General features: G+C 46.2%; 1 protein-coding gene across 1 annotated transcript; it reads right to left on the minus strand.

Moving 5' to 3' along the window:
• Positions 1-14669: 14669 nt before the first annotated feature.
• ERVV-2 (endogenous retrovirus group V member 2, envelope) lies at positions 14670-21051 on the minus strand. Its single transcript, XM_073017239.1, has 2 exons — positions 20833-21051; positions 14670-17501 (listed from the first exon to the last, which is right to left on the minus strand). Exon 2 carries the CDS (start codon positions 17116-17118, stop codon positions 15505-15507), a length of 1614 nt encoding a protein of 537 aa, XP_072873340.1. The 5' UTR covers positions 17119-17501; positions 20833-21051; the 3' UTR covers positions 14670-15504.
• Positions 21052-23190: the final 2139 nt, after the last annotated feature.

The following is a 23190-nucleotide window of genomic DNA, read 5'->3' on the forward strand; positions in this document are numbered from 1 at the left end:
CCATAAACACATGGTAAAGTAGAGGACGGGTCGGAATTTGCAAAGAGACGGGAAGAGTGAAAGAAGGAGCCGGGCGCGGTGGCTCACGCCTGTAATCCCAGCACTTTGAGAAGCCGAGGCGGGTGCATCAGTTGAGGTCAGGAGTTCGAGATCAGCCTGCCCAACATAGTGAAACCCCGTCTCTACTAAAAATTAGCCGGGTGTGGTGCTGCACACCTGTAATCTCAGCTACTCGGAGGGTGAGGCAGGAAAATCGCTTGATCCTGAGAGACAGAGGTTGCAGTCATCCGAGATCGCGCCACTGCACTGCAGCCTGGGCTACAGAACAAGACTCAATCTCAAAAAAATTTTTAATTAAAAAAATAAAAATATATTTCTCTTAATTTTCTTCTTGCCTCCCTGATCACTTTACACTTTTATCTTCTAGTATGTCTTGAACTCTGTTTTCTGAATATGGAGTGACCCTCAGCTTACCCCCCTTGGACTTCTGATCTCTGCCCACACCCACTGCCCTTATCATCTCATCTCATCTCATGTCTTTAAACCCACCTACACGGCTCCATGTTCCCTGCAGACCTCTCCCCTGAACACTGGGATCCTGTGTCCAATTGTCTCTTCAACTCTCCTCTGGGAGTCCAGCAGGCATCTCCACCTTCATATGTCCAAAAGTGACTTCCTGAACTCCCCAAATACATTCCTCTGCAGTCCTGCACATCTCAGATGAGGGCAACCCTGGATTTCCCGGTACTTAGCTGAACATGTCAATGTGTATCAAAATTATAAAAAGTGACATCATTAGTATGTTTGTTTGTTTATTTATTTATTTATTTATTTATTTATTTATTTTGAGACGGAGTCTCGCTCTGTCGCCCAGGCTGGAGTGCAGTGGCTGGATCTCAGCTCACTGCAAGCTCCGCCTCCCGGGTTTACGCTATTCTCCTGCCTCAGCCTCCCGAGTAGCTGGGACTACAGGCGCCTGCCACCTCGCCTGGCTAGTTTTTTTTTTTTTTTCTTTTTTTTTGTATTTTTTAGTAGAGACGGGGTTTCACCGTGTTAACCAGGATGGTCTCGATCTCCTGACCTCGTGATCCACCCGTCTCGACCTCCCGAAGTGCTGGGATTACAGGCTTGAGCCATCGCGCCCGGCCATAGTATGTTAATTTATAAGAGAAAGAAAAAATTACATGTTTACTTAAAACAGGTAAGGAAATAAGTCATTTCTAGATTCTTTTGAGGTAGGGGAGAGAAATGTTTGGAGACCTCATCTCTACCTGATGTGTGCCCCCAGGACCTCTCTGACCTCACGCCCTGCCTCTGTTCCCCTGCTCCTTCTGCTGCAGCCACACAGGCCTCTTTTCCGTTCCTGGGGCCCAGGTTGCTCCTGCCTTAGGGCCTCGATGTGGGCTGTCCCTCCACCCAGAACTCTGTGGCCCCTCAGCTACAGGTGCAAACACCCGTCTTTTTTCTGATATCACCTTCCCTTTTTTTTTTTTTTTTTTTTGAGATGGAGTCTCACTCTGTCGCCCAGGCTGGAGTGCAGTAGCACCATCTCCACTCACTGCAAGCTCCGCCTCCCAGGTTCACACCATTTTCCTGCTTCAGCATCCCGAGTAGCTGGGACTACAGGCACCCACCACCATGCCCGGCTAATTTTTTTTATTTTTAGTAGAAATGGGGTTTCGCTGTGTTAGCCAGGATGGTCTCAATCTCTTGACCTCGTGATTCACCCGCCTTGGCCTCCCAAAGTGCTGGGATTACAGGCGTGAGCCACCGCGCCTGGTCTTTTTTTTTTTTTTTTTTTTTTGTGAGACAGATTCTTGCTCTGTCACCCGGGCTGGAGTGCAATGGCACGATCTCGGCTCACTTCAGCCTCCGCCTCCCGGGTTCAAGCAATTCTCCTGCCTCAGCCTCCAGAGTAGCTGAGATTACAGGCGCCTGCCACCATGCCCAGCTAATTTTTGGTATTTTTAGTAGAGATAGGGTTTCACTGTGTTGGCCTGGCTGTTCTCAAACTCCTGACCTTGTGATCTGCAAAGTGCTGGGATTACAAGCCTGAGCCTCTGTGCCCAGCATGGTGTCACCTTTTTAATGGGAACTTCTGTGGACTCCCCCAACCCCAATTTAACACTCCAGCCACACCCTCATTCCCACCTCTGGTCCATATTGGCTGCTGTGGATGTTACTTTCTGCCCCTTTGCTGTCTACTGTTTCGATCCTGATGACAATAAGGCCCAAAGTGGGGGCAGATCCAGAAGGTGGGGGCTGTATTGGGCTTGCCCTCTCTGGGCAGGACCCAACCCTGGCTTCACATTGCAGTGCTGGGGCATTTTGCAAGTACACCTCTGGTGCCCCCTTACCGGAAGTTTTCATTCAAATACATTGGGACCTGTCCTTAATAATATTTAAAGGTGATTCCATGTGTGTTCAGCATTGAGCACCCAGGCTCCGCCCTTTGTTTCTGAGGGTTGAAATCAGCCTGTGATCCATAGATGGGTGAGAGGGGCTGTGCTCTGCGTGAGGTTTGCTCAGGGCTGGGTCTGTGCCCTGAAGAGAAGCTCAGTCCAGCCCAGCTCCCCACTGCTGCAGCCTGTGTGGGGGCTTCTCTGGGAGCGTAGTGGGATCTGAAGAAATGGGCCCAAAACTCACCTGCTGGTCTTCCTGTAGGAGCTTGTCATCCCTGTGTCCCATCTGGTGCAATGACTCGCAGAGAACTGGCTTTCCACAGCAAGGGCTTCCCTGAATGGGTGTTCGAGGCACGAAAATGAGGGTGTTGATTCCAGTCATTAACCAGCATATTTTAGACATTCAGGCTTGACTTATAAAGGCTTTTTCATATTATCCAAGGAAGATGCCTAGAAGAGGAAGAAGAGAAAGAGGAGGAAACAGGGATGGCTCTTACTCAGGTAAAGTAATAGTATCGATTGATTTTTATTTCTCTTGTTTCTGACATTGTTACAGGTGGTGAATCCGTGTCCATACAGGTCTGCACCAACCTCAGTTTTTGCCTCCTCAGAAGAAAAAATTCAACTGAGGGGCATAGGGCACTGGGAGAGACTGAGGCAAGTTTTAGAGCAGGAGTGAAAGCAAAAGTTTATTAGAAAGTTTTAGAGCAGGGCTGGGCGGGGTGGCTCACGCCTATAATCCTAGCACTTTGGGAGGCCAAGGCAGCAGATCATGTGAGGTCTCCAGTTCGAGACCAGCCTGACCTGAGGCGGCAGATCACTTGAGGTCTCGAGTTCGAGATCAGCCTGACCTGAGGCTGAGGTGGGAGAATTGCTTGAACGCGGGAGGTGGAGGTTGCAGTGAGCCGAGATAGTGCAATTTCACTCCAGCCTGGTCAATAAGAGCGAAACTCCATCTCAAAAATTAATACATGAATGAATAAATAAAAAGTTTCAGAGCAGAAATGGCCAGGCGCAGTGGCTCACACTGGTAATCTCAATGTTTTGGCAGGCCGAGGTGGGTGCATCACTTGAGTCCAGCAGTTCAAAACCAGCCTGAGCAACATGGCAAAACCCCATCTCTATAAAAAAGATAAAAATCAGCCAGTGTGGTGGTGCATGACTGTAGTCCCAGCGACTTGGGAGGCTGAGGCAGGAGAATCCTTTGAGCTCAGGATGTGGAGGTTGGCAGTGAGCCAAGATGATGCCATTGCACTCCAGCCTGGGTGACAGAGCAAGGCCCTGTCTGAAAACAAACAAACAAACAGAACAAAGCTTAGAGCAGAAATGAAGGAAAGTACGCTTGGAAGAAGGCTAAGCAGGCGACTTGAAGGGCAAGTGTGCCGTTTGACCTTTTGACTTGGGGTTTTATACATTGCCATACTTCCGGGGTCTTGCTTCCCTGATTCTTCTCTTGGGGCAGACCTGTCCACATGCGCGTGCTTGAGTCCACTCGCCCAACTCCTGAGATCTCATGGGAAGCGGCAGATCGCCAGTTTCAGGTGTTTTCTATCTATGAGGAGCCGGCCTTTCCCTGCTACCAGCTGTGACTATTATTTTAGATGTTTAACAACCACCTGACCATCACCTGATGGTTGCCTGAACATTCCTGATGTGTGTGTGTGAGGAAGGGGAGCCCTCTGCTGCCCTGCCCTGTCCTGCTCATACCGGAGGAGTTACCTGCAATAACAACATGTCATTCTTTCGAGCTGCAAGTCTTTGAGTCTGAAGCTTCCTGCCTGACATGTTTGCTTACTTACCCATGCCGTCCCTCAGTCCTTCTCATCTCACTTACATTCCATTGCCTGTGACCTAGTGACAAGAACTTGGGAAGAGGCTCCTCTTTTCCCAACTTGGGAACTTGGGAAGGGGCCTGGATTGGAGATGGGGTGTGGGCCCCCTAATATTATGTTGAGGACTTTTTCACCAATCTTTTCAGGGATGTTGGTCTATAGTTTTGTTTTCTTGTCATATATTTGTGTGAGTTGTATGCCGGGCAGCAGAAATTGTTTAGGGGCCACATCTGGATGCATGCCACTTCTTTGTAGAACAGGATTCAAGAAACTGCTCATGAAGTCAAATATTACTGTGCACAAGTTCCTGCTAAATGCTTTAAAATTAGAACACTAAGGGGAAAGCTTTCCTGCCTCATTTATATCTTATTTGAAACTCTCTGAGTGAGTGAGTCACTGTGTTTTTGACTCCAGATTCTTAATGACGGGGAATGGAATGGAAAGCTGAGACACAGACATCAGTGAGAAGACACTTTCATCTCATTACCCATTTTAAGATATGAAGTCAATGTAAATGTCAAACAGCAAATGTTAAACTATTTGCGGATAGTCCAGAACACAGAACACAGTCTGTGTATTCCTGGAGGAACCCCTGTGAAATGTGTTTTAGGTGAAAATGGTTATCATTGTACTCAGACAGAGGATCAGAACTTTGCCATTGGAGATAATGGAACCATTTTTTAACCCAAGAATTATTAAATATTCTCCTTATTTAAAACATCACATGATTAATATATTTGTTTGATAGTATAACTGCAAACATACAGCTTAGGTACTAAGACGTTTCTATTCAGCTTTCCTCCCTCCTGCACATCTCATTGGAGAACCACTGTTCTGAGTGTTAATTTTTTATTAAATGTTCAGTAGAATTATAAAGTGATTACAAATTATGTGTCTATACTTGGTCTCTTTTGTTGGGACATTTTTATTACTTTAGTGTTATTATTTACAGGCATGTACAGATTTTTTATTTATTTTTGATTCAATCATGGTAAGTTATATTTTTCTCTTCTTTTTTTTCTTTTTCTTTTCTTTTTTTTTTGAGAGAAAGTACCAGGCTGGAATGCAATGGCGTGGTCTCAGCTCACTACAACCTGTGCCTTCCAGGTTCAAGCAATTCTCTTGCCTCAACCTCCTGAGTCGCTGGGATTACAGGCACGCACCACCATGCCTGTCTAATTTTTGTATTTTTGGTAGAGGCAGGGTTTCACCATGTTTGTCAGGCTGGTATTGAACTCCTGATCTCGTGATCCACCTGCCTCAGCCTCCCAAAGTGCTGGGATTACAGGTGTGAGCCACTGTGCCTGGCAGTAAGTTATGTATTTCTAGAGATTTATTCATTCTGCATTATCTTACTTTATTGGCATATATATATATATATGTGTATGTGTGTGTGTGTGTATGTATATATATACACACACATATACACACACATATATATGCATACACACATATATATGTATATGTGTATATATATATACACACACACACATATACATATATATATATATATTTTTTTTTTTAGACGAAATGTCACTCTTGTTGCCCCAGCTGGAGTCCAATGGCGTGATCTTGACTCACTGCAACCTCTGCCTCCTGAGTTCAAGTGATTCTCCTGGCTCAGCCTCCTGAGTCGCTGGGATTGCAGTTGCCCTGTATTGGCATATATTTTATCCTAGTAGTCTGTTATCCTCTTTTGTACTGTGACATGTAGGGAATATACATGATAGATTACTTTAATTCCCTTAGGATGGCTTTATTTTTTCTTCTTCTTTTTTTTTTTTTTAACTGTTTGTTTCTTCTACCTGATTAAGTCCGTTTTTTAGTTTCTCTGGTATGTTTTTCAATTCGGTTATTATGTTTTTCAGCTCTATAATTTTATTTTTTTTTTTTGAGACAGGATCTTACTCTCACCCAGGTTGGAGTGCAGTGGTGTGATCTTGGCTCACAACAACCTCCACCTCCCAGGCTCAAGTGATCCTCCCAAGTCACCCTCCGTACTAGCTAGGACCACAGGCATGTGCCACCACGCCCAGCTAATTTTTTGTATTTTTTTAGTAGAGACAGAGTTTCACCATGTTTCCCAGACAAGTCTTGAACTCCTGGCCTCAAAGGATCCTTCTGCCTTGGCCTCCCAAAGTGCTGGGATTACAGATGTGAGCCACTGCACACAGATGCTAGAATCTCTTGGTGTTTCTTCTTCATGGTTTCTCATTGTTAACAATCTCATTTTGTTTATACCTTGTGAGCCACCACCCCTGGCTGGGTTATTTATTACTGATTCAATTTCAGAGTTTGTTATTAGTCTGTTCAGGAATTCAGTTTATTCCTGGTTCAGTCTCGTGAAGGTAAACTAATAAAGAAGAAAAGAAATGACTCAAGTAAACACAATCAGAAATAACAAGGGAGATATTACCACTGTCTCCACGTGAAAACAACCATCAGATAATATTACAAACACGTGGCCAGGCATGGTGGCTCACGCCTGTAATCCCAGCACTTTGGGAGGCCGAGGCAGGCAGATCACATGAGGTCAGGAGTTTGAGACCAGCCTGGCCAACATGGTGAAACTAGCGAAACTCTGTCTCAAAGAAAAAAAAATTATGAACACGTCTGTGCACATACACTAGAAAATCTAGAAGAAATGGATAAATTCTTGGACATATTTGCCTTTGAGTGGAGAGTTCTGTAGATCTCTGTCAGGTCCATTTGATCCAGTGCTGAGTTCAGGCCCTGAATATCTTTGGTAATTTTCTGTCTTGATAATCTGTCTAATATTGTCAGTGCAGTGTCAAAGTCTCTCAATATTATTATATGGGAATCTAAGCCTCCTTGAAGGTCTCTGGGAACTTGTTTCAAGAATATGGATGTGGCCGGGCACGGTGGCTCAAGCCTGTAATCCCAGCACTTTGGGAGGCCGAGACGGGCAGATCACAAGGTCAGGAGATCGAGACCATCCTGGCTAACACAGTGAAACCCCGTCTCTACTAAAAAATACAAAAAACTAGCTGGGCAAGGTGGCAGGCGCCTGTAGTCCCAGCTACTCAGGAGGCTGAGGCAGGAGAATGGTGTGAACCCGGGAGGCGGAGCTTGCAGTGAGCTGAGATCCAGCCACTGCACCCCAGACTGGGCGACAGAGCGAGACTCCGTCTCAAAAAAAAAAAAAAAAAAAAAAAGAATCTAGACGCTGCTCTGTTGAGTGCATATATATTTAGGATAGTTGAGTCTTCTCGAAGAATTGACCTCTTTACAATTACATAATGCCCCTGTTTGTCTGTTTTGATCTCTGTTGGTTTAAAGTCTGTTTTGTCAGAAACTAGGATTGCAACCTCTGCTGTTTCACATTTGCTTGGTCGATTTTTCTCCATGCCTTTATTTTGTCCCTATGTGTGTCATTGCAGGTGGGTCTGTTGAAGAGAGGATGCCAATGGGTCTTGACTTTTTTTTTTTTCCTTGAGACAGAGTCCCCCTCTGTCACCCAAGCCAGAGTGCAGTGGTGCGATCTTGGCACACTGTGACCTCCGCTTCCCGAGTTCTACTGATTCTCCTGCCTCAGCCTCCTGAGTAGCTGGGATTACAGGTATGTGCCACCACGCCTGGCTAACTTTTGTATTTTTAGTAGAGATGGGGTTTCACCATGTTGGTCAGGCTGGTCTCAAACTCCTGACCTGATCCACCTGCCTCGGCCTCCCAAAGTCCTGGGATTACAGGTGTGAGCCACTGTGCCTGGCCCCAGGTCTTGACTCTTTATCCAGCTTGCCATTCTGTGTCTTGTAAATGGGGCATTAAACCCATTTACATTTAGGATTAGTATTGATATGTGTGGATTTGATCCTGTCATCATGATGTTAGCTGGTGTAATATCACTCATCTGTGAACATCAGTGTGTTTTTGTAGTGGCTGGTAATGGTCTTTTCATTTTTAGTGCTTCCTTCAGGAGCTGTTGTAAGGCAGGTCTGGTGGTATCAAAATCCCTCAGCATTTGCTTGTCTGAAAAGGATTTTGTTTCTCCTTTGCTTATGAAGCTTAGTTTGGCTGGATATGAGATTCTGGTTTGGAATTTCTTTTCTTTAAGAATATTGAATATTAGGCTGGGCACAGGGACTCCTGCTTGTAATCCCAGTGCTTTGGGAGGCCGAGGGGGATGGATCACTTTATGTCAGGAGTTCAAGACCAGCCTGGCCAACATGGTGAAACCCCATCTCTACTAAAAATACAAAAATTAGCCAGGCATGGTGGCGGGCGCCTATAATCCCAGACCTTGGGAGGTTGAGGCAGGAGAATCGCTTGAACCTGGGAGACAGAGGTTGCAGTGAGCCGAGATCATGCCACTGCACTCCAGCCTGAGTGACAGATTGAGACTACATCTCTAAATAAATAAATAGGATTGTTGAATATTGGCCCCCAATCTCTTCTGCCTTGTAGAGTTTCTGCTGAGAGGTCCACTCTTAGTCTAATGGGCTTACAGGTGACTAGACTTTTGTCTCTAGCTTCCTTTAATATTTTTTCTTTCATTTCAACCTTGGAAAATCTACTGATTATGTGTCTTGAGAATGATCTTCTTGTGCCATATCTTACTGGGGTTCTCTGCATTTCCTAAATTTGAATGTTGTCCTCTATAGCTAAGTTGGGGAGTTTCTCATGGATGATATCCTAAAATATGTTTTGCAAGTTGGGTCCACTCTCCCCATCTCTTTCAGGGATACTAGAGAGTCACAGATTCAGCCTCTTTAGATGATCCCACATTTCTTGGAGGTTTTGTTTGTTCTTTGTCATCATTCACTCTCTATTCTTGTCTGACTGTCTCATTTCAGAAAGCCAGCCTTCAAGCTCTGAGGTTCTTTCCCCTGCTTGGTCTGTTGTGCTACTAGTACTTGTGATTGCATTATGAAATTCTTGGTACGTGTTTTTCAGCTCTATCAGATTGCTTACATTCCTTTCTCTAATGGCTATTTTGTCTGTCAGTTCTTGCATTGCTTTATCATGATTGTAAAATTGCATTGAAACCCAATGCGATTCCTTGCATCGGGTCCCAATGTACTGTAGTTCAGTGATCTTCATTCCTATCCGTATGCTGAATTCTATTTCTGTCATTTCGGTCATCACAGCCTAGTTGAGAATCCTTGCTGGAAAGATGATTTGCTTGTTTCTAGGAAAGGAAGCTCTGGGGCGTTTTGAGTCTTCAGGGGTTTTGTGCTGATTTTTTCTCATCTTTTTTTTTTTTTTTTTTTTTTTTGAGACGGAGTCTCGCTCTGTCACCCAGGCTGGAGTGCATTGGCGCGATCTTGGCTCACTGCAAGCCCTGCCTCCCGAGTTCAGGACATTCTCCTGCCTCAGCCTCCCGAGCAGCTAGGACTACAGGTGCCCGCCACCATGCCCAGCTGATTTTTTATTTTTTTTATTTTTTTTTATTTTTAGTAGAAACGAGGTTTCGCTGTGTTAGGCAGGATGGTCTCGATCTCCTGACCTTGTGATCCGCCCACCTCGGCCTCCAAAAGTGCTGGGATTACAGGCGTGAGCCACCACACCTGGCCTTCATTTTTTTCCTCATCTTTATGGACTTATCTACCTTCAGTCTTTGAGGTAACCAACCTTTGGATGAGTTTTTTTTTCTTTTTTTTTTTCTTTTTTTTGAGATGGAGCCTCGCTCTGTTGCCCAGGCTGGAGTGCAGTGGTGCGATCTCAGCTCACTGCAACCTCCGCCTCCCAGTTTCAAGCTATTCTCCTGCCTTAGCCTCTCCAGTAGCTGGGACTACAGGTGTGTGCCACCCACATGCCTAACTAATTTTTGTATTTTTAGTAGAGACAGGGTTTCACAATGTTGGCCAAGCTGGTTTTGAACTCCTGACCTCAAATGATCTGCCTGCCTCTGCCTCCCAACGTGCTGGGATTACAGACATGAGCCACTGCGCCCGGCCTTTTCTTTTATCCCATTTGATGACCTTGAGCATTTGATTGTGGTATAAGGTGGATTTAACCAACTGGCTTTGTTTCTGGAAGATTTTAGGGGCACCAGTGCTCAGCTCCCAACTCCTGGAGTACATGCTCTAAATCTCAGAAGCTTGTATTGCACACTGACTTTGTTCTCTGGCTTCTCAAGGCTCGTAATCTACTGTGCTGCAGGAGCTGAAGTGCAGCAGCTGCAGCAAAGTGCCAGTGTGTGCTGCATTCCCTGCCTCCGTGCAGGCATTCACCACCATGGCAGAGACAATGCCGCTGTGTCGGGGTGGGGGCACCTTCTGGAGACTGTGTGCATGGTTGCCCTGGAGGTCAGTTCCGGGGTGGGGTGCTGGTGGGTGCAGGTCTTGGTGCCTTCTCGTTGTCTTGTAAACAGGAGTGGCACCAGTCTTTTTAAAAAGACTGCTAGCCGGCTGGGGGCGGTGGCTCAAGCCTGTAATCCCAACGCTTTGGGAGGCCGAGGTGGGCAGATCACCTGAGGTCAGGAATTTGAGACCAGCCTGGCCAACATGGTGAAATCCTATCTCTACTAAAAATACAAAAAATTAGCTGTGTGTGGTGGCGGGTGCCTGCAGTCCAGCTACTTGGGAGGCTGAGGCAGGAGAATTGCTTGAACCCAGGAGATGAAGATTGCAACGAGCTGAGATCGCACCACTGCACTCTAGCCTGGGCGTTAAGAGCAACACTCCGTCTCAAAAAAAAAAAAAAAAAAAAGACTGCTAGCAAACCTATTCTTATTTTGAGCTTATGAAGGAGAAGGAGGAATTACATTTATGTTGAAGATCCCCAAAGAAACCCAGAGCCATAGGTGAAAATCATGTCAGGGAAGGCTGGGACAGCTAGGTGGCCTTATTTTGTCCTTGAGTGCTTGATACAAGCATAATATTGCTTACTGTTCCATGTACCTCCCAGCATCTGGAGGGTCCGGAGGCTCCGTGGCTTCTTCCTACGGGCCCCATATATGCTTGGTCCCACAGGTCTTGGTGGCTTGAGACACTCCTGCACCTAACATTTCTCCTCTGATGGTGGTTGCGAGACCTCTTACCAACAGAGCTACAAAAGTTTGAATCTCTCTTTTCCCCCCCAAAATGTTGAGAATACTCAACATTTCCTTAAGGTGACTGAGATTGGGATAGAGAGGGAGGAAAGAGTCAGGGTTAGGGGAAAAGAACATTCCTGAATGCCAGGAAGCAAGACATCATTGGCATTAATCTTGAGCAGCTTCTTGGCTGCTGGCTTTTCAAGTAAATGAAGTTTTAATGTTTTATATTCACCTTAAGCTCTCTAGCAGCTTTGGGGACTCTGTCCTTATCTCCTGCCAGCTGGAGGAGAATGAACAACAACCAAACACCATTAAGGTGGCTTCTTTCAATTCAAACTCTAATTCCTAAGGCACGATTCCAAGGTAGGACAGTGGAGACTCATTGTCATCTCACTCATCACTGAGGCCAAAGCATTTGTTATCAGGAGTCTTCTCATCCCCAATACCCAGCTCGTAAAATGCCCTTTGACGTTTCTGTTTCAGAGCCACATGTATGCCACAAGCTCATGAACACAGAAGAAATTAAGACAGAGGCCGGGCACAGTGGCTCACACCTGTAATCCCAGGATTTTGGGGGTCCGAGGCGGGCAGACCACAAGCGTTTGAGACCAGCCTAGCTAACATGGTGAAACCTCATCTCCACAAAACTTACAAAAATAGCTTGGTATGGTAACAGGGACCTGTAATCTCAGCTATTTGGGAGGCTGATACATGACAATTGCTTAAACCTGGGAGGTGAAGCTTGCAGCGAGCCAAGATTGTGCCATTGCACTCTAGCTTGGGTGACACAGCCAGACTCCATCTCAGAAAGAAAAAAAAGACCGGGTGCAGTGACTCACACCTGTAATCCCAGCACTTTGGGAGGCCGAGGCAGGCAAATCACCTGAGGTCAGGAGTTCAAGACCAGCCTGACCAACATGGAGAAACCCTGTCTCTACTAAAAATACAAAAAAATTTAGTGGGCGTGGTGGCGCATGCCTGTAATCCCAGCTACTCGGGAGGCTGAGGCAGAAGAATCACTTGAACCCAGGAGGCAGAGGTTGTGGTGAGCTGAGATTATGCCATTGCACTCCAGCCTGGGCAACAAGAGTGAAACTTAATCTCAAAAAAAAAAAGAAAAGAAAGAAAAAAATTATTCTATGTAATTTGTACCAATTGCAAAACTGAAAATAATATCAAACCATCAATTGTTTACATACTTACATGAAACTACTTAATTATCAGGGGATCCTGCCCCCAGTAGTTCATGTGGGTTCTTTTCTATTTCCCTACGTGTTGGCCGGTCTGAGAAATAAAGGGAAAGAGTACAAAAGAGAGAAATTTTAAAGCTGGGTGTCCGGGGGAGACATCACATGTCAGCAGGTTCCTTGATGCCCCCTGAGCCGCAAAACCAGCAAGTTTTTATTAGCAATTTTCAAAGGGGAGGGTGTGTACAAATAGGGTGTGGGTCACAGAGATCACATGCTTCAAGAGCAACAAAAGATCACAAGGCGGAAGAAGATCAGGGTGAGATCACAAGGTCAGGGCAAAACTAGAATCACCAATGAACTTCCATGTCCCGCTGTGTACGCATTGTCATTGATAAACAAGGTTCAAGAGCAGAGAACCTGTCTGACTAGAATGTGCCAGGTTGGAATTTCCTAATCCTAGCAAGCCTGGGGGTGCTGCAGGAGACTAGGGCATGTTTCATCCTTTCCTACATCTGCATAAAGGCAGACATTCCTAGGGCGGGCGTTTTAGAGGCCCCCCCCCCGGGAATACATTCTTTTCCTAGGGCTGTTAATTATTAATATTCCTTACTGGGGAAAGAATTCAGCGATATTTCTCTTACCTGTTTTCGATAATAAGAGAAATATGGCTCTGTCCTGCCCGGCCCACAGGCAGCCAGACTTTAAGGTTATCTCCCTTGTTCCCTGAACATCGCTGTTATCCTGTTCTTAAGGTTTCCAGATTTCATATTGTTCAAACACATGCTTTAGGAACAATTTATGCAGTTAACGCAATCATCACAGGGTCCCGAGGTGACGTATATTCTCAGCTTACAAAGATGACGGGATTAAGAGATTAAAGACAGGCATAGGAAATCACAAGAGTATTGATTGGGGAAGGGATAAATGTCCATGAAATCTTCATAATTTATGTTCTTCTGCCATGCCTTCAGCCGGTCCCTCCGTTTGGGATCCCTGACTTCCCACAACACTTAATATTTCATTTAGTATTACTATTACTATTTATTGTTATGGAGCAGAAGCTGAGTCTGTGTTCCATTACAAGAGAGTGGTGTCCATTTCAAATTGTGCTGTCTTCACAGTGGGTGAGTAGAGAAATTTAGTAAATATTGTGCAAAACCAGATAATTTATATATTTCTTTCTTTTTTTTTTTTTGTAGACACAGTCTTGCTCTGTCACCCAGGCTGGAGTGCAGTGGTGCAGTCTCAGCTCACTGCAAGCTCCGCCTCCTGGGTTCACACCATTCTCCTGCCTCAGTGTCCAGAGTAACTGGAACTACAGGCGCCCACCACCACGCCTGGCTAATTTTTTGCATTTTTAGTAGAGACGGGGTTTCACCGTGTTAGCCAGGATGGTCTTGATCTCCTGACCTCGTGATCTGCCCACTTCGGCCTCCCAAAGTGCTGGGATTACAGGTGTGAGCCACCGCACCCAGCCGATTATATATTTCTGATAAGATTAAGGTATTCCTCGCCTACCAGGCAAAGCAAAGACTAGGTTCTCTAGAGTCATCTTTCATGAGAAAATAGATACTGACTGCTTCAAAACATGTATTGATAAAGGTAGAGGCATTTACCAGCCACTAACTGGGCTGGGATTATCAATTTATTGTTTTCCTTTGTGGAGAGGATTTCTGGGTGAGGAGAAAATTATTTTGCCTTTAATTATGTTTTCCCAACATTTAATAAATAAAGAGTATTTCTTGGTCAGTTGAGTGCAGTTTGCTTGTTTATTTATTTAAACAATAAATAAATTAAATAAATAAAAAACCTAGTTTGTTTGTTTATTTATTTATTTATTTGAGATGGAGTCTTGCTCTGTTGCCCAGGCTGGAGTACAGTGGTGCAATCTCAGTTCACTGCAACCTCTGCCTCCTGGGTTCAAGCGATTCTTCTGCCTCATCCTTTCGAGTAGCTGAGATTACAGGTGGCTGCCACCATGTTTGGCTAATATGTGTATTTTTAATAGAGGCGGGGTTTCACCATTTTGGCCAGGCTGGTCTCTAACTCCTGACCTCCCGATCTGCCTGTCTCAGCCTCCCAAGGTGCCGGGGTTACAGGTGTGAGCCACTGCACCCAGCCTCTATTTACTAGTTTAGATGCACTGAATCCTTCATAGACCTTTGGTTACCACGAGGGGTGGGGAATCCTTCAGTTGTTGGTCTTCCTCAAGGAAGGAATTCAGTCAGGAGACACACAGAAACAGTTAAATGGTTAAGTAACCTTTACTTAAAACCAGAGGACACCAAGAAGAGACTCAACTGGCTGCTCAGAAGAATGAGCCGGCTGCTAGTGCCTTAGTTTTTATGGGAGCTTTTAGTCATCAAAACAGTACACTCAGAAAGATAGAACAGGGTGGGCTGATCAAAAGGATGTGTCTTCTCCTACTAATGGCTGGGCAGATGCTTTTTATGAGAATCTTACATGATTATTCATGAACGTGCCATTCAGAAGTGTTCTGAGTAGCCAGGTGCAGTGGCTCACGTCTATAATCCCAGCACTTTGGGAGGCTGAGGCAGGTGGATCACCTGAGGTCGGGAGTTTGAGACTAGCCTAACCAACGTGGTGAAACCCTGTCTCTACTAAAATACAAAATTAGCCAGGCATGGCGGCACATGCCTGTAGTCCCAGCTACTCGGGAAGCTGAAGCAGGAGAATCTATTGAACCTGGGAGGTGGAGGTTGCAGTGAGCCGAGGTTGCACCATTGTACTCCAGCCTGGGAGACAGAGCAAGAACTTGTCTCAAAAAAAAAAAAAAAAAAAGGCAAATGGCTGTTCTAGGGTGGGTTTTTAGAGAAGTGCTGACTGTCTGTGGGCAGCATCACCAAGGAAGCTATCAGTGGGCTGCGTTTCTAAAGATTCCTTTCCCAAGGACTCTCTTGCCTGCTCATGCCTGCCTACCTGTCTACCCTAATATTTCCCCCCTCAAGAGATGGAGACCCTGAAAAGCTTTGGGTGTAAGGACGTCGTGGGTCTTCTGTAACTACTTCCTGCTGACATGGGGCGAAGAAGTCATCAGGGTCTCCCTCTCTTGCTCTGTCTCAGAGAGGAAATCCCTCCATAGTTTCCCGGAATCTTCGCCCACTGGCATCCAAGGGAGAGATGTGCTTGTAGGTGCTGGGGCCTCCAGGGACAGATAGCTGATGTCTTTCCATTTTGGGGGATTCCATGTGAAATTGCTTTATCCTAGAAGAGACACACTTCATCAGTAAATTAAAGAAACAAGGGCCAAAGAGGAAAAGTAAGAGTATAACTGTTGCTGGTCCCAGTAAAGGGACAAACCATTTGAGGGAGGGAAGGGCAGACTTCAGAGTCTCCCAAATGGCCCTTGTTGAAGCACCTCCTTTTCCAAAGTCATGGAGCCACGTAGCCTGGTCATAGATCTTTTTTATATCCTCCTCTATCGCCCCGCTGTTATTGACATATACGCAACAGGTTTTATTGATCACTGCACAGACTCCGCCCTGCTCTGCTAAGAGGTAATCTAAGGCCAATCTGTTGTCCATGACTACGTTTGCTAGAGAATCTATGGAGGCCTTGAGTTTAGAGATGCTATCTCCGGTACTCTTAGCTATGTTTTCTATTTGTCTGGAGAGATTTCTGAGGGTGACATCATGATAAGCGAACCCTCCCCACGGGGCGATCATTCCTACGGCCGCTCCTATCCCGGCCAGTATCAGACCCAGAGCTCTTTTCTGTCTGGGTTGGGTGGTGTTGTAAATGGTCACACCTATCCCCCGTGGTCCCAAAAGTCCCACAGCACATTCCCCCGTATGTTGGATGTTATTAATGCAAGTAAAGAGGTTTGCCACGGGGGGAGTTGAATAGGTTCTCTTAGGACTTCCGTCAGAGGGCAGTTTGTTTTTTTGTGGTCCACATAAAAACACATAGCCAGGAGGGGTACAGGCCCACCGGGGCATGCGGCTGTCGAACCACTTGTGTAACTGCGATTTCCACACTGCCGGAATAGTTTGATTGCAGGTAGGGGATAGAGGCCCTCCCAGGGGAACAGTAGTTTTTGGCCATGTGGGGACAGTGTGTGCCTTGGGAAGCGAATATAGAACCCTCCATGTGATTAGCTCTTTTCCTTCCCAAGCTGCACAGCGGTTTTGGGGTGACTTGTCTCGATAATCGTTCATTTGTTTATGGCTCGCTGGACACCAGTGAGTCAAGTTAGGGTGGCAGCCTGCTGGGGAAAAGCTCATGGGATGGATGGTGGGACTGGGGAATCCCTCCTCAGAGGTACTCTTCCGGCCACAGTGTCCTTCAGGGCATGGACAACAGGTTTGGTTTAGAGAAGAGCAGTTGTACAAATAGAAAGAAGTTTTAGAGCTTTGATTGAAAGGTGGAGTGAGATCCAGGCAGGGGACTTGGTACGCTGAGTTAACAAGCGAAACCTGGAGTGGAACAGATTTATGTTGGCCTTCAGGGATTCCCGAACCAAATGTTAGGTTTAAAGAAAAATTTCTTAGCAAAATATATTGGTAAGATGAGGACCTGGTGATGAAGTTGTGACAGATCCAACAGTTGCTTAGATGGTTTCCCGAAGCAATAATTTTGGAAAAATTGACAAGGGAATTTTCACTCCATTGTGCCTGTGAGAGTAGGGGCATGGGAAGGAGGGAAAGATAAAGGAAAAGGAATTTCTCTGTCATAGCTGATTCTCCCTTAAGCTTTGTGAAAGCAAAAGGAAAGTGGTGAAAATAGGAGAGACAAATAATTCAATGGTTAGATGGAGTGTTTGGTGATAAAACAGGCTATTGGGACTTCAGGTGGCATGGAAGTGTGGGTCCAAATAAGGAGAATAACCAATGCCACCGCAACCAAGATTCCCGGTACTGAGACTGACTTTAGTTTTGGGTGAACAGAGAGAAGGCTTTACTTATCTTTTGACTTGACTAGGACTTTTAAGTTCTCCAGTGGCTCACAAGAATGCTCAGGTGCTGAATTCTGTTGTTCTTCTGTGGTTCTTCGGGACCTTCCCACAGTTTTACTCAGGACTGATGTATCCAACTGGAGATGCCAGAAATGTTGACAGCTGTTGGGGTGGAAAGTAAGACAGTAAAGGGGCCTTTCCATAGGGAGTTGGGACCCAAGTGACCCATCTCTCCAAGTTTTTTTTTGTTTTTTTTGTTTTTTTTTTTTTTGAGACGGAGTCTGGCTCTGTCGCCCAGGCTGGGGTGCAGTGGCCGGATCGCAGCTCACTGCAAGCTCCGCCTCCCGGGTTTACGCCATTCTCCTGCCTCAGCCTCCCGAGTAGCTGGGTCTACAGGCGCCCGCCACCTCACCCGGCTAGTTTTTTGTATTTTTTAGTAGAGACGGGGTTTCACCGTGTTAGCCAGGATGGTCTCGATCTCCTGACCTCGTGATCCGCCCGTCTCAGCCTCCCAAAGTGCTGGGATTACAGGCTTGAGCCACCGCGCCCGGCCTCTCTCCAGGTTTTGATCAGGTTTTTTGACCCCAGTTGGTATAATGGTTGTTGATTACTGAAAGGGTCAAGAGCAGGCAGTACCTTTTTGTCTGAACTCCTGAATGGCTTGTTTTTTGGTTTTTGTTTTGTTTTGTTTTTTGACACAGAGTTTCGCTCTTGTTGCCCAGACTGGAGTGCAATGGTGTGATCTCGACTCACCATATCTCCGCCTCCCAGGTTCAAGCGATTCTCCAGCCTAAGCCTACCAAGTAGCTGGGATTACAGGCATGCACCACCATGCCCAGCTAATTTTGTATTTTTAGTAGGGACAAGGTTTCTCCATATTGGTCAGGCTGGTCTCAAACTCCCGACCTCAGATGATCCACCCGCCTCAGCCTCTCAAAGTACTGGGATTACAGGCATGAGCCACTGTGGATGGCATTTTTTTCCTTTTTTGAGCTGGAATATCTCTCTTGTCACCCAGGCTGGAGTGCAATGGTGAAATCTCAGCAAACTGCAACCTCCACCTCCTGGGTTCAAGTGATTCTCCTGCCTCAGCCTCTCGAGTAACTGGGATTACAGATGCACTCCACCAGGCCTGGCTAATTTTTTAGTAGAGACAGGGTTCCACCATATTGGCCAGGCTGGTCTTGAACTCCTGACCTCGTGATCCACCCACCTCGGCTTCCCAAAGTGCTGGAATTATAGGCGTCAGCCACCGTGCCCGGCTGATATGGGGTTTCTCCATGTTGGTCAGGCTGGTCTCCAACTCACGACCTTGGGTGATCCGCCCACCTTGGCCTCCCAAAGTGCTGGGATTACAGGCGTGAGCCAATGCACCCAGCCTAGGTCTTCTTAATACATGATGATATGGGGCTAATACTAATGATTACAGGAATGGAAAAGATGTGATATCTTCCCCCACTCTTCAAAGGTTCCTCAGGGATTATACAGAAAAAAATGCTTAAAAAGCATGGAAGCCCCCTGGGGCTCAGAGTTAGTGAACTGGGCCGTTGATTCTGGTTTTTTAGGTCCATTATATGATCACATAAACAGCAAGGGGAATGTGAGAAGCATTTTCCATCAGCTTATTCAACAAAAAGCAAAAAGAACCTGAGTACTTCATGGGTCTGTTACAATGGCCTAATGAGGTGAAGAAAGAAGTCCCCAGTGGCCCATAGGAAACCCTGGTTGTACAGAGAAACTAGGGAGTAAGGAAGTGGTCACAGGTGACCCTCTGGAGGAGCCAGGCAGTTCAGTTGAGAAGTCACAGAACGAGGCATTTTTGAAGAGTAGTCAGGTGGACACGGACCCAATAATAAATGAGGGATTTCTTTTTTTTTTTTTGAGACAGAGTTTCACTCTTGTTGCTCAGGCTGGAGTGCAATGCCATGATCTTGGCTCACTGCAACGTCTGCCTCCCTGGTTCAAGCAATTCTCTTGCCTTAGCCTCCCAAGTAGCTGGGATTACAAGCGTGTGCCAGCACGCACAGCTAATTTTTGTATGTTTAGTAGAGATGGGTTTCACCATGTTGGCCAGGCTGGTCTTGAAATCCTGCCCTCAGGTGATCCACCCTCCTCAACCTCTCAGAGTGCTGGGATTACAGGCATGAGCCACCGCACCTGGCCAAGATGAAGAATTTCTTTAAGCAGGCATCCTGCCAGTGCTGGTCCCTCCAGTGAAAAAGGAGGCAAGGGAAAGGACAAAGCTGAGTCTCATTTCTGAGGAAAAAAGTATAAACATCAGCATAGGCCCTCAAAGGACTCTGGCGCCTGGCAATGAAGCAAACGCAGCAGGTCCTGGATGAGCAGGCCCTGCAAGGGTCTTGCACCCAAAGGAAGAATTCATGAAATCCCGGCGGCAAGGAGAGGGACAGCAAAGAATAAGCAGAGTGACCTGGGAGATTAAGCACTGGTGGGGGCATATTGTGTTCAGGGGATTGAACGGCCATGAACGGCAAGTATAAGAGCTGACTTAACACAGGACTGTAGTTTTAGTTAAAAGATATGGTCCAGGGCCAGGCGTGGTGGCTCACGCCTGTAATCCCAGCACTTTGGGAGGCTGAGGCGGGTGGATCACGAGGTCGGGAGATCAAGACCATCCTGGCTAACACTGGGAAACCCTGTCTCTACTAAAAATACAAAAAATTAGCTGGGCGTGGTGGCGGGCGCCTGTAGTCCCAGCTGCTCGGGAGGCTGAGGCAGGAGAATGGCCTGAGCTCGCAGTAAGCCGAGATTGCGCCACTGCACTCCAGCCTGGGCGGCAGAGCAAGACTCCGTCTCAAAAAAAAAAAAAAAAAGATATGGTCCAGGCTCCATGGCTCACGCCTGTAATCCCAGCACTTTGGGAGGCAGAGGCAGGCAGATCACGAGGCCAGGAGCTCGAGATCAGCCTGGCCAATATGGTGATACCCTATCTCTACTAAAAATACAAAAATTAGCCGGGCATGGTGGCACACGCCTGTAGTCCCAGCTACTCTGGAGTCTGAGGCAGAAGAATCGCTTGAATCCGGGAGGCGGAGGTTGCAGTGAGCTGAGATCACGCCACTGCACTGCAGGCTGGGTGACAGAGTGAGACTCTGTACCCCCACCCCCCCAAAAAAATACAAAAACATATGAAACTCCCTAGTCATTGCACAGCCAGGCATATTCCCTGCCACTTTTATAAGCCTCCTACAGGAAGGGTCACCATGTGTCTCAGATCTACTCAATGTGGAGTTTAAAGTCCTCCCTCCTCTGCTTATCACCCCTCAGGGTAAACTGAAAAATCAGCCAGAGGGAGCAGAGTGACAGTGACTGAAGGGAAATGGTACTGGGCAGTTGTTAGTGAACAGAGCCTGAGAGGAGAAACCCCTCCCCTTAAAGCTGCAAGAACTGCATTAGGGCAGGAGGTTCTTCAGTGCTGAAAGAAGCAGAGGTAGTCAACCAGAGAATCTGGCACCAGCTTTTGGGCACTTACCTTGCTAACCACGTCAGGTAACCAGGTAACCAGGTGAAAACACCAGATGTTACCTGGAGGCGTGTGGAAGTCCTCTGGTTCTTGGTCTTCTTGGATTCAGTCAAGAGATGTGCAGAAAGAGTTAAAGGGTAAATGCCCTTCATTTAAAGAGATTGGATCTCAGAAAGAAGAGACACCTTGAACAACAGAACTGGGTGGGCTCCTGAAAAGAAGGAGTCTGTCCTTACTAATACTGGCCTGATCCTTTTAATGAGAACCTGACATGATTATTCATGAAGGGGCCGTGCACAGGCATTATTAGTAAGCATGTTCGGGGAAGTCCTCTGGGCAGGAATGTGCTGTGACTGTCCATGCTAGTGCACACATCACATGTCTCATTAGCATCTCAGATCTCCACCCAGGGGTGTGGCTTTTATTTATTTTTTTCTAGAATCATATTTGAAAAAAGGAGGATGTGTTTCTTAGTATTGTAATGAGCAAAAGGCCATTCTAGGGTGAATTATTAGAGGAGTGTGCATGCTGCTTAATAGGGAAAATCCGCTAGCTGGGTTATTTCTGGCTAGGGCCTGATGATTCTTTTCCTGGGCCAGACAAGCCCAGCCACAAGGACAAGTGTAGGCAATGTAGCCACTGTCATGCTTTTGCTGTCACAAGGGGATCGTCATTGGGCTCTGTTTCTAAAGATTCCTTTCCTTAACTGCTCATGCCTGGCTACCTTCCTACTCCAACAGCTGTTTTGTGGACGGAAGGACTTGATTGATTGATTGATTGATTGATTGATTGAGACGGTATCTCACTCTGTCGCCCAGGCTGGAGTGCAGTGGCGTGATCTCGGCTCACTGCAACCGCCAACTCCCTGGTTCAAGTGATTCTCCTGCCTCAGCCTCCCGAGTAACTGGGATTACAGCCACATGCCACCACACCCAATTAATTTTTGTATTTTCAGTAGAGACAGGGTTTCACCACATTGGCCAGGATGGTCTTGATCTCCTGACCTCGTGATCCACCCGCCTCGGCCTCCTTAAGTGATGGGATTACAGGCGTGAGCCACTGCGCCTGGTGCTAGAAAGACTTTTAAAGTAGTATCTAGTTCATCCACATCTGTATGTTTCTTCTATAAGCAATCTGAATGCAAATTTACCTAAAGCTTTTCCCCTGAGGTCACAGAGAACAACTTTCTTCACCTTAATTTTATTTTCAGCTGGGCATGGTGGTGCACACCTGTAATCCCAGCACAGTGGGAGGCTGACGCAGGAGGATCACTTGAGTTCAGAAGTTTGGGACCAGCCTGGGCAACATGACAAAACCCCATCTCTACAAAAAATACAAAAAAATTAGCTGGGCACAGTGTCGTGACCCCGTAGTCCCAGCTACTGAGGAGGCTGAGCTGGGAGGACAGCTTGAGCCCAGGAGGTGGAGGGTACAGTGAGCCGTGATCATGCCACTGCACTCCAGCCTGGGGGACAGAGAGAGACCCTGTCTCAAAAACAAACAAAAAACAAAAAAACCCAATCAAAAAAAGTTTATTCTCATTAGGTTATTTCTCTGATCACGAGAGAAAATGTTTCTCAATTACCTTCCTTCATCAGGGCTCAGCTGGTACCAAAAAGGATGTCAAGAAAATTTAGATGAATATGAGGATGTGACATGGATCTGACATATAAATTAGTGTTTTTATTGTCAAATTATGACCAAAGAATTCTTGAAGCTGTGAGAATACGTTTTCCCATGATCAGCAGAAAAATGTATAAGGGGACAATATTTTCCTTAATATGACCCGGGCTTTCTGCTTCATTCGATAGTTGCAGAGACCCTTGAAGTTGGAAATGTAGAGCGGTATCTTCCAACAGGAACCAATCAGTGTCTTGCATGTGATAGAAATGAATACCACACAGCCGGAATGCACACTGAGGACCCTTCAATGTCATTCAAAAACTGAGGTAAAGAGCAGTCTGCTATTGTTCTTACTATTTGAGTTCTGTTTTTCAAGTAGAAGACGTGTATTTATTATTTTTTAAAATCTTTGTTTGATGTTATAATATGTGGTGACAATGTTGAAGTTTACCACAGCACTGTAAAACTAGTAAACAGCAAAAGTTGAAGGACCCACCAGAAGGTCACATGTTCTTGAGACCTCTTCAGACTGTGCCTTGGGGAAAAATAACAAAAAACAAAAAAACCTACCAGAAACCACTCCCCTGCCCAACCCAAAAGCTTAGTTCAAATAACCCCACTTTCCCCAGAGTACTTCAAGTCTAATGATACCTTCTTTGCTTACATAGGAAAAAGCTCCAATTTCCCACCCTTTGTCTCACCAGGGATTACTCAATTGTTTATCCACATTGATCAGTGGGAACA

Source organism: Chlorocebus sabaeus, chromosome 6 (assembly GCF_047675955.1).
Source record: "Chlorocebus sabaeus isolate Y175 chromosome 6, mChlSab1.0.hap1, whole genome shotgun sequence".
NCBI lineage: Eukaryota > Metazoa > Chordata > Mammalia > Primates > Cercopithecidae > Chlorocebus > Chlorocebus sabaeus.

Coding starts and splice junctions, on each gene's coding strand:
- ERVV-2 (XM_073017239.1), bottom strand. CDS start 17,118: ATGACAGAGAAATTCCTTTTCCTTTATCTTTCCCTCCTTCCCATGCCC.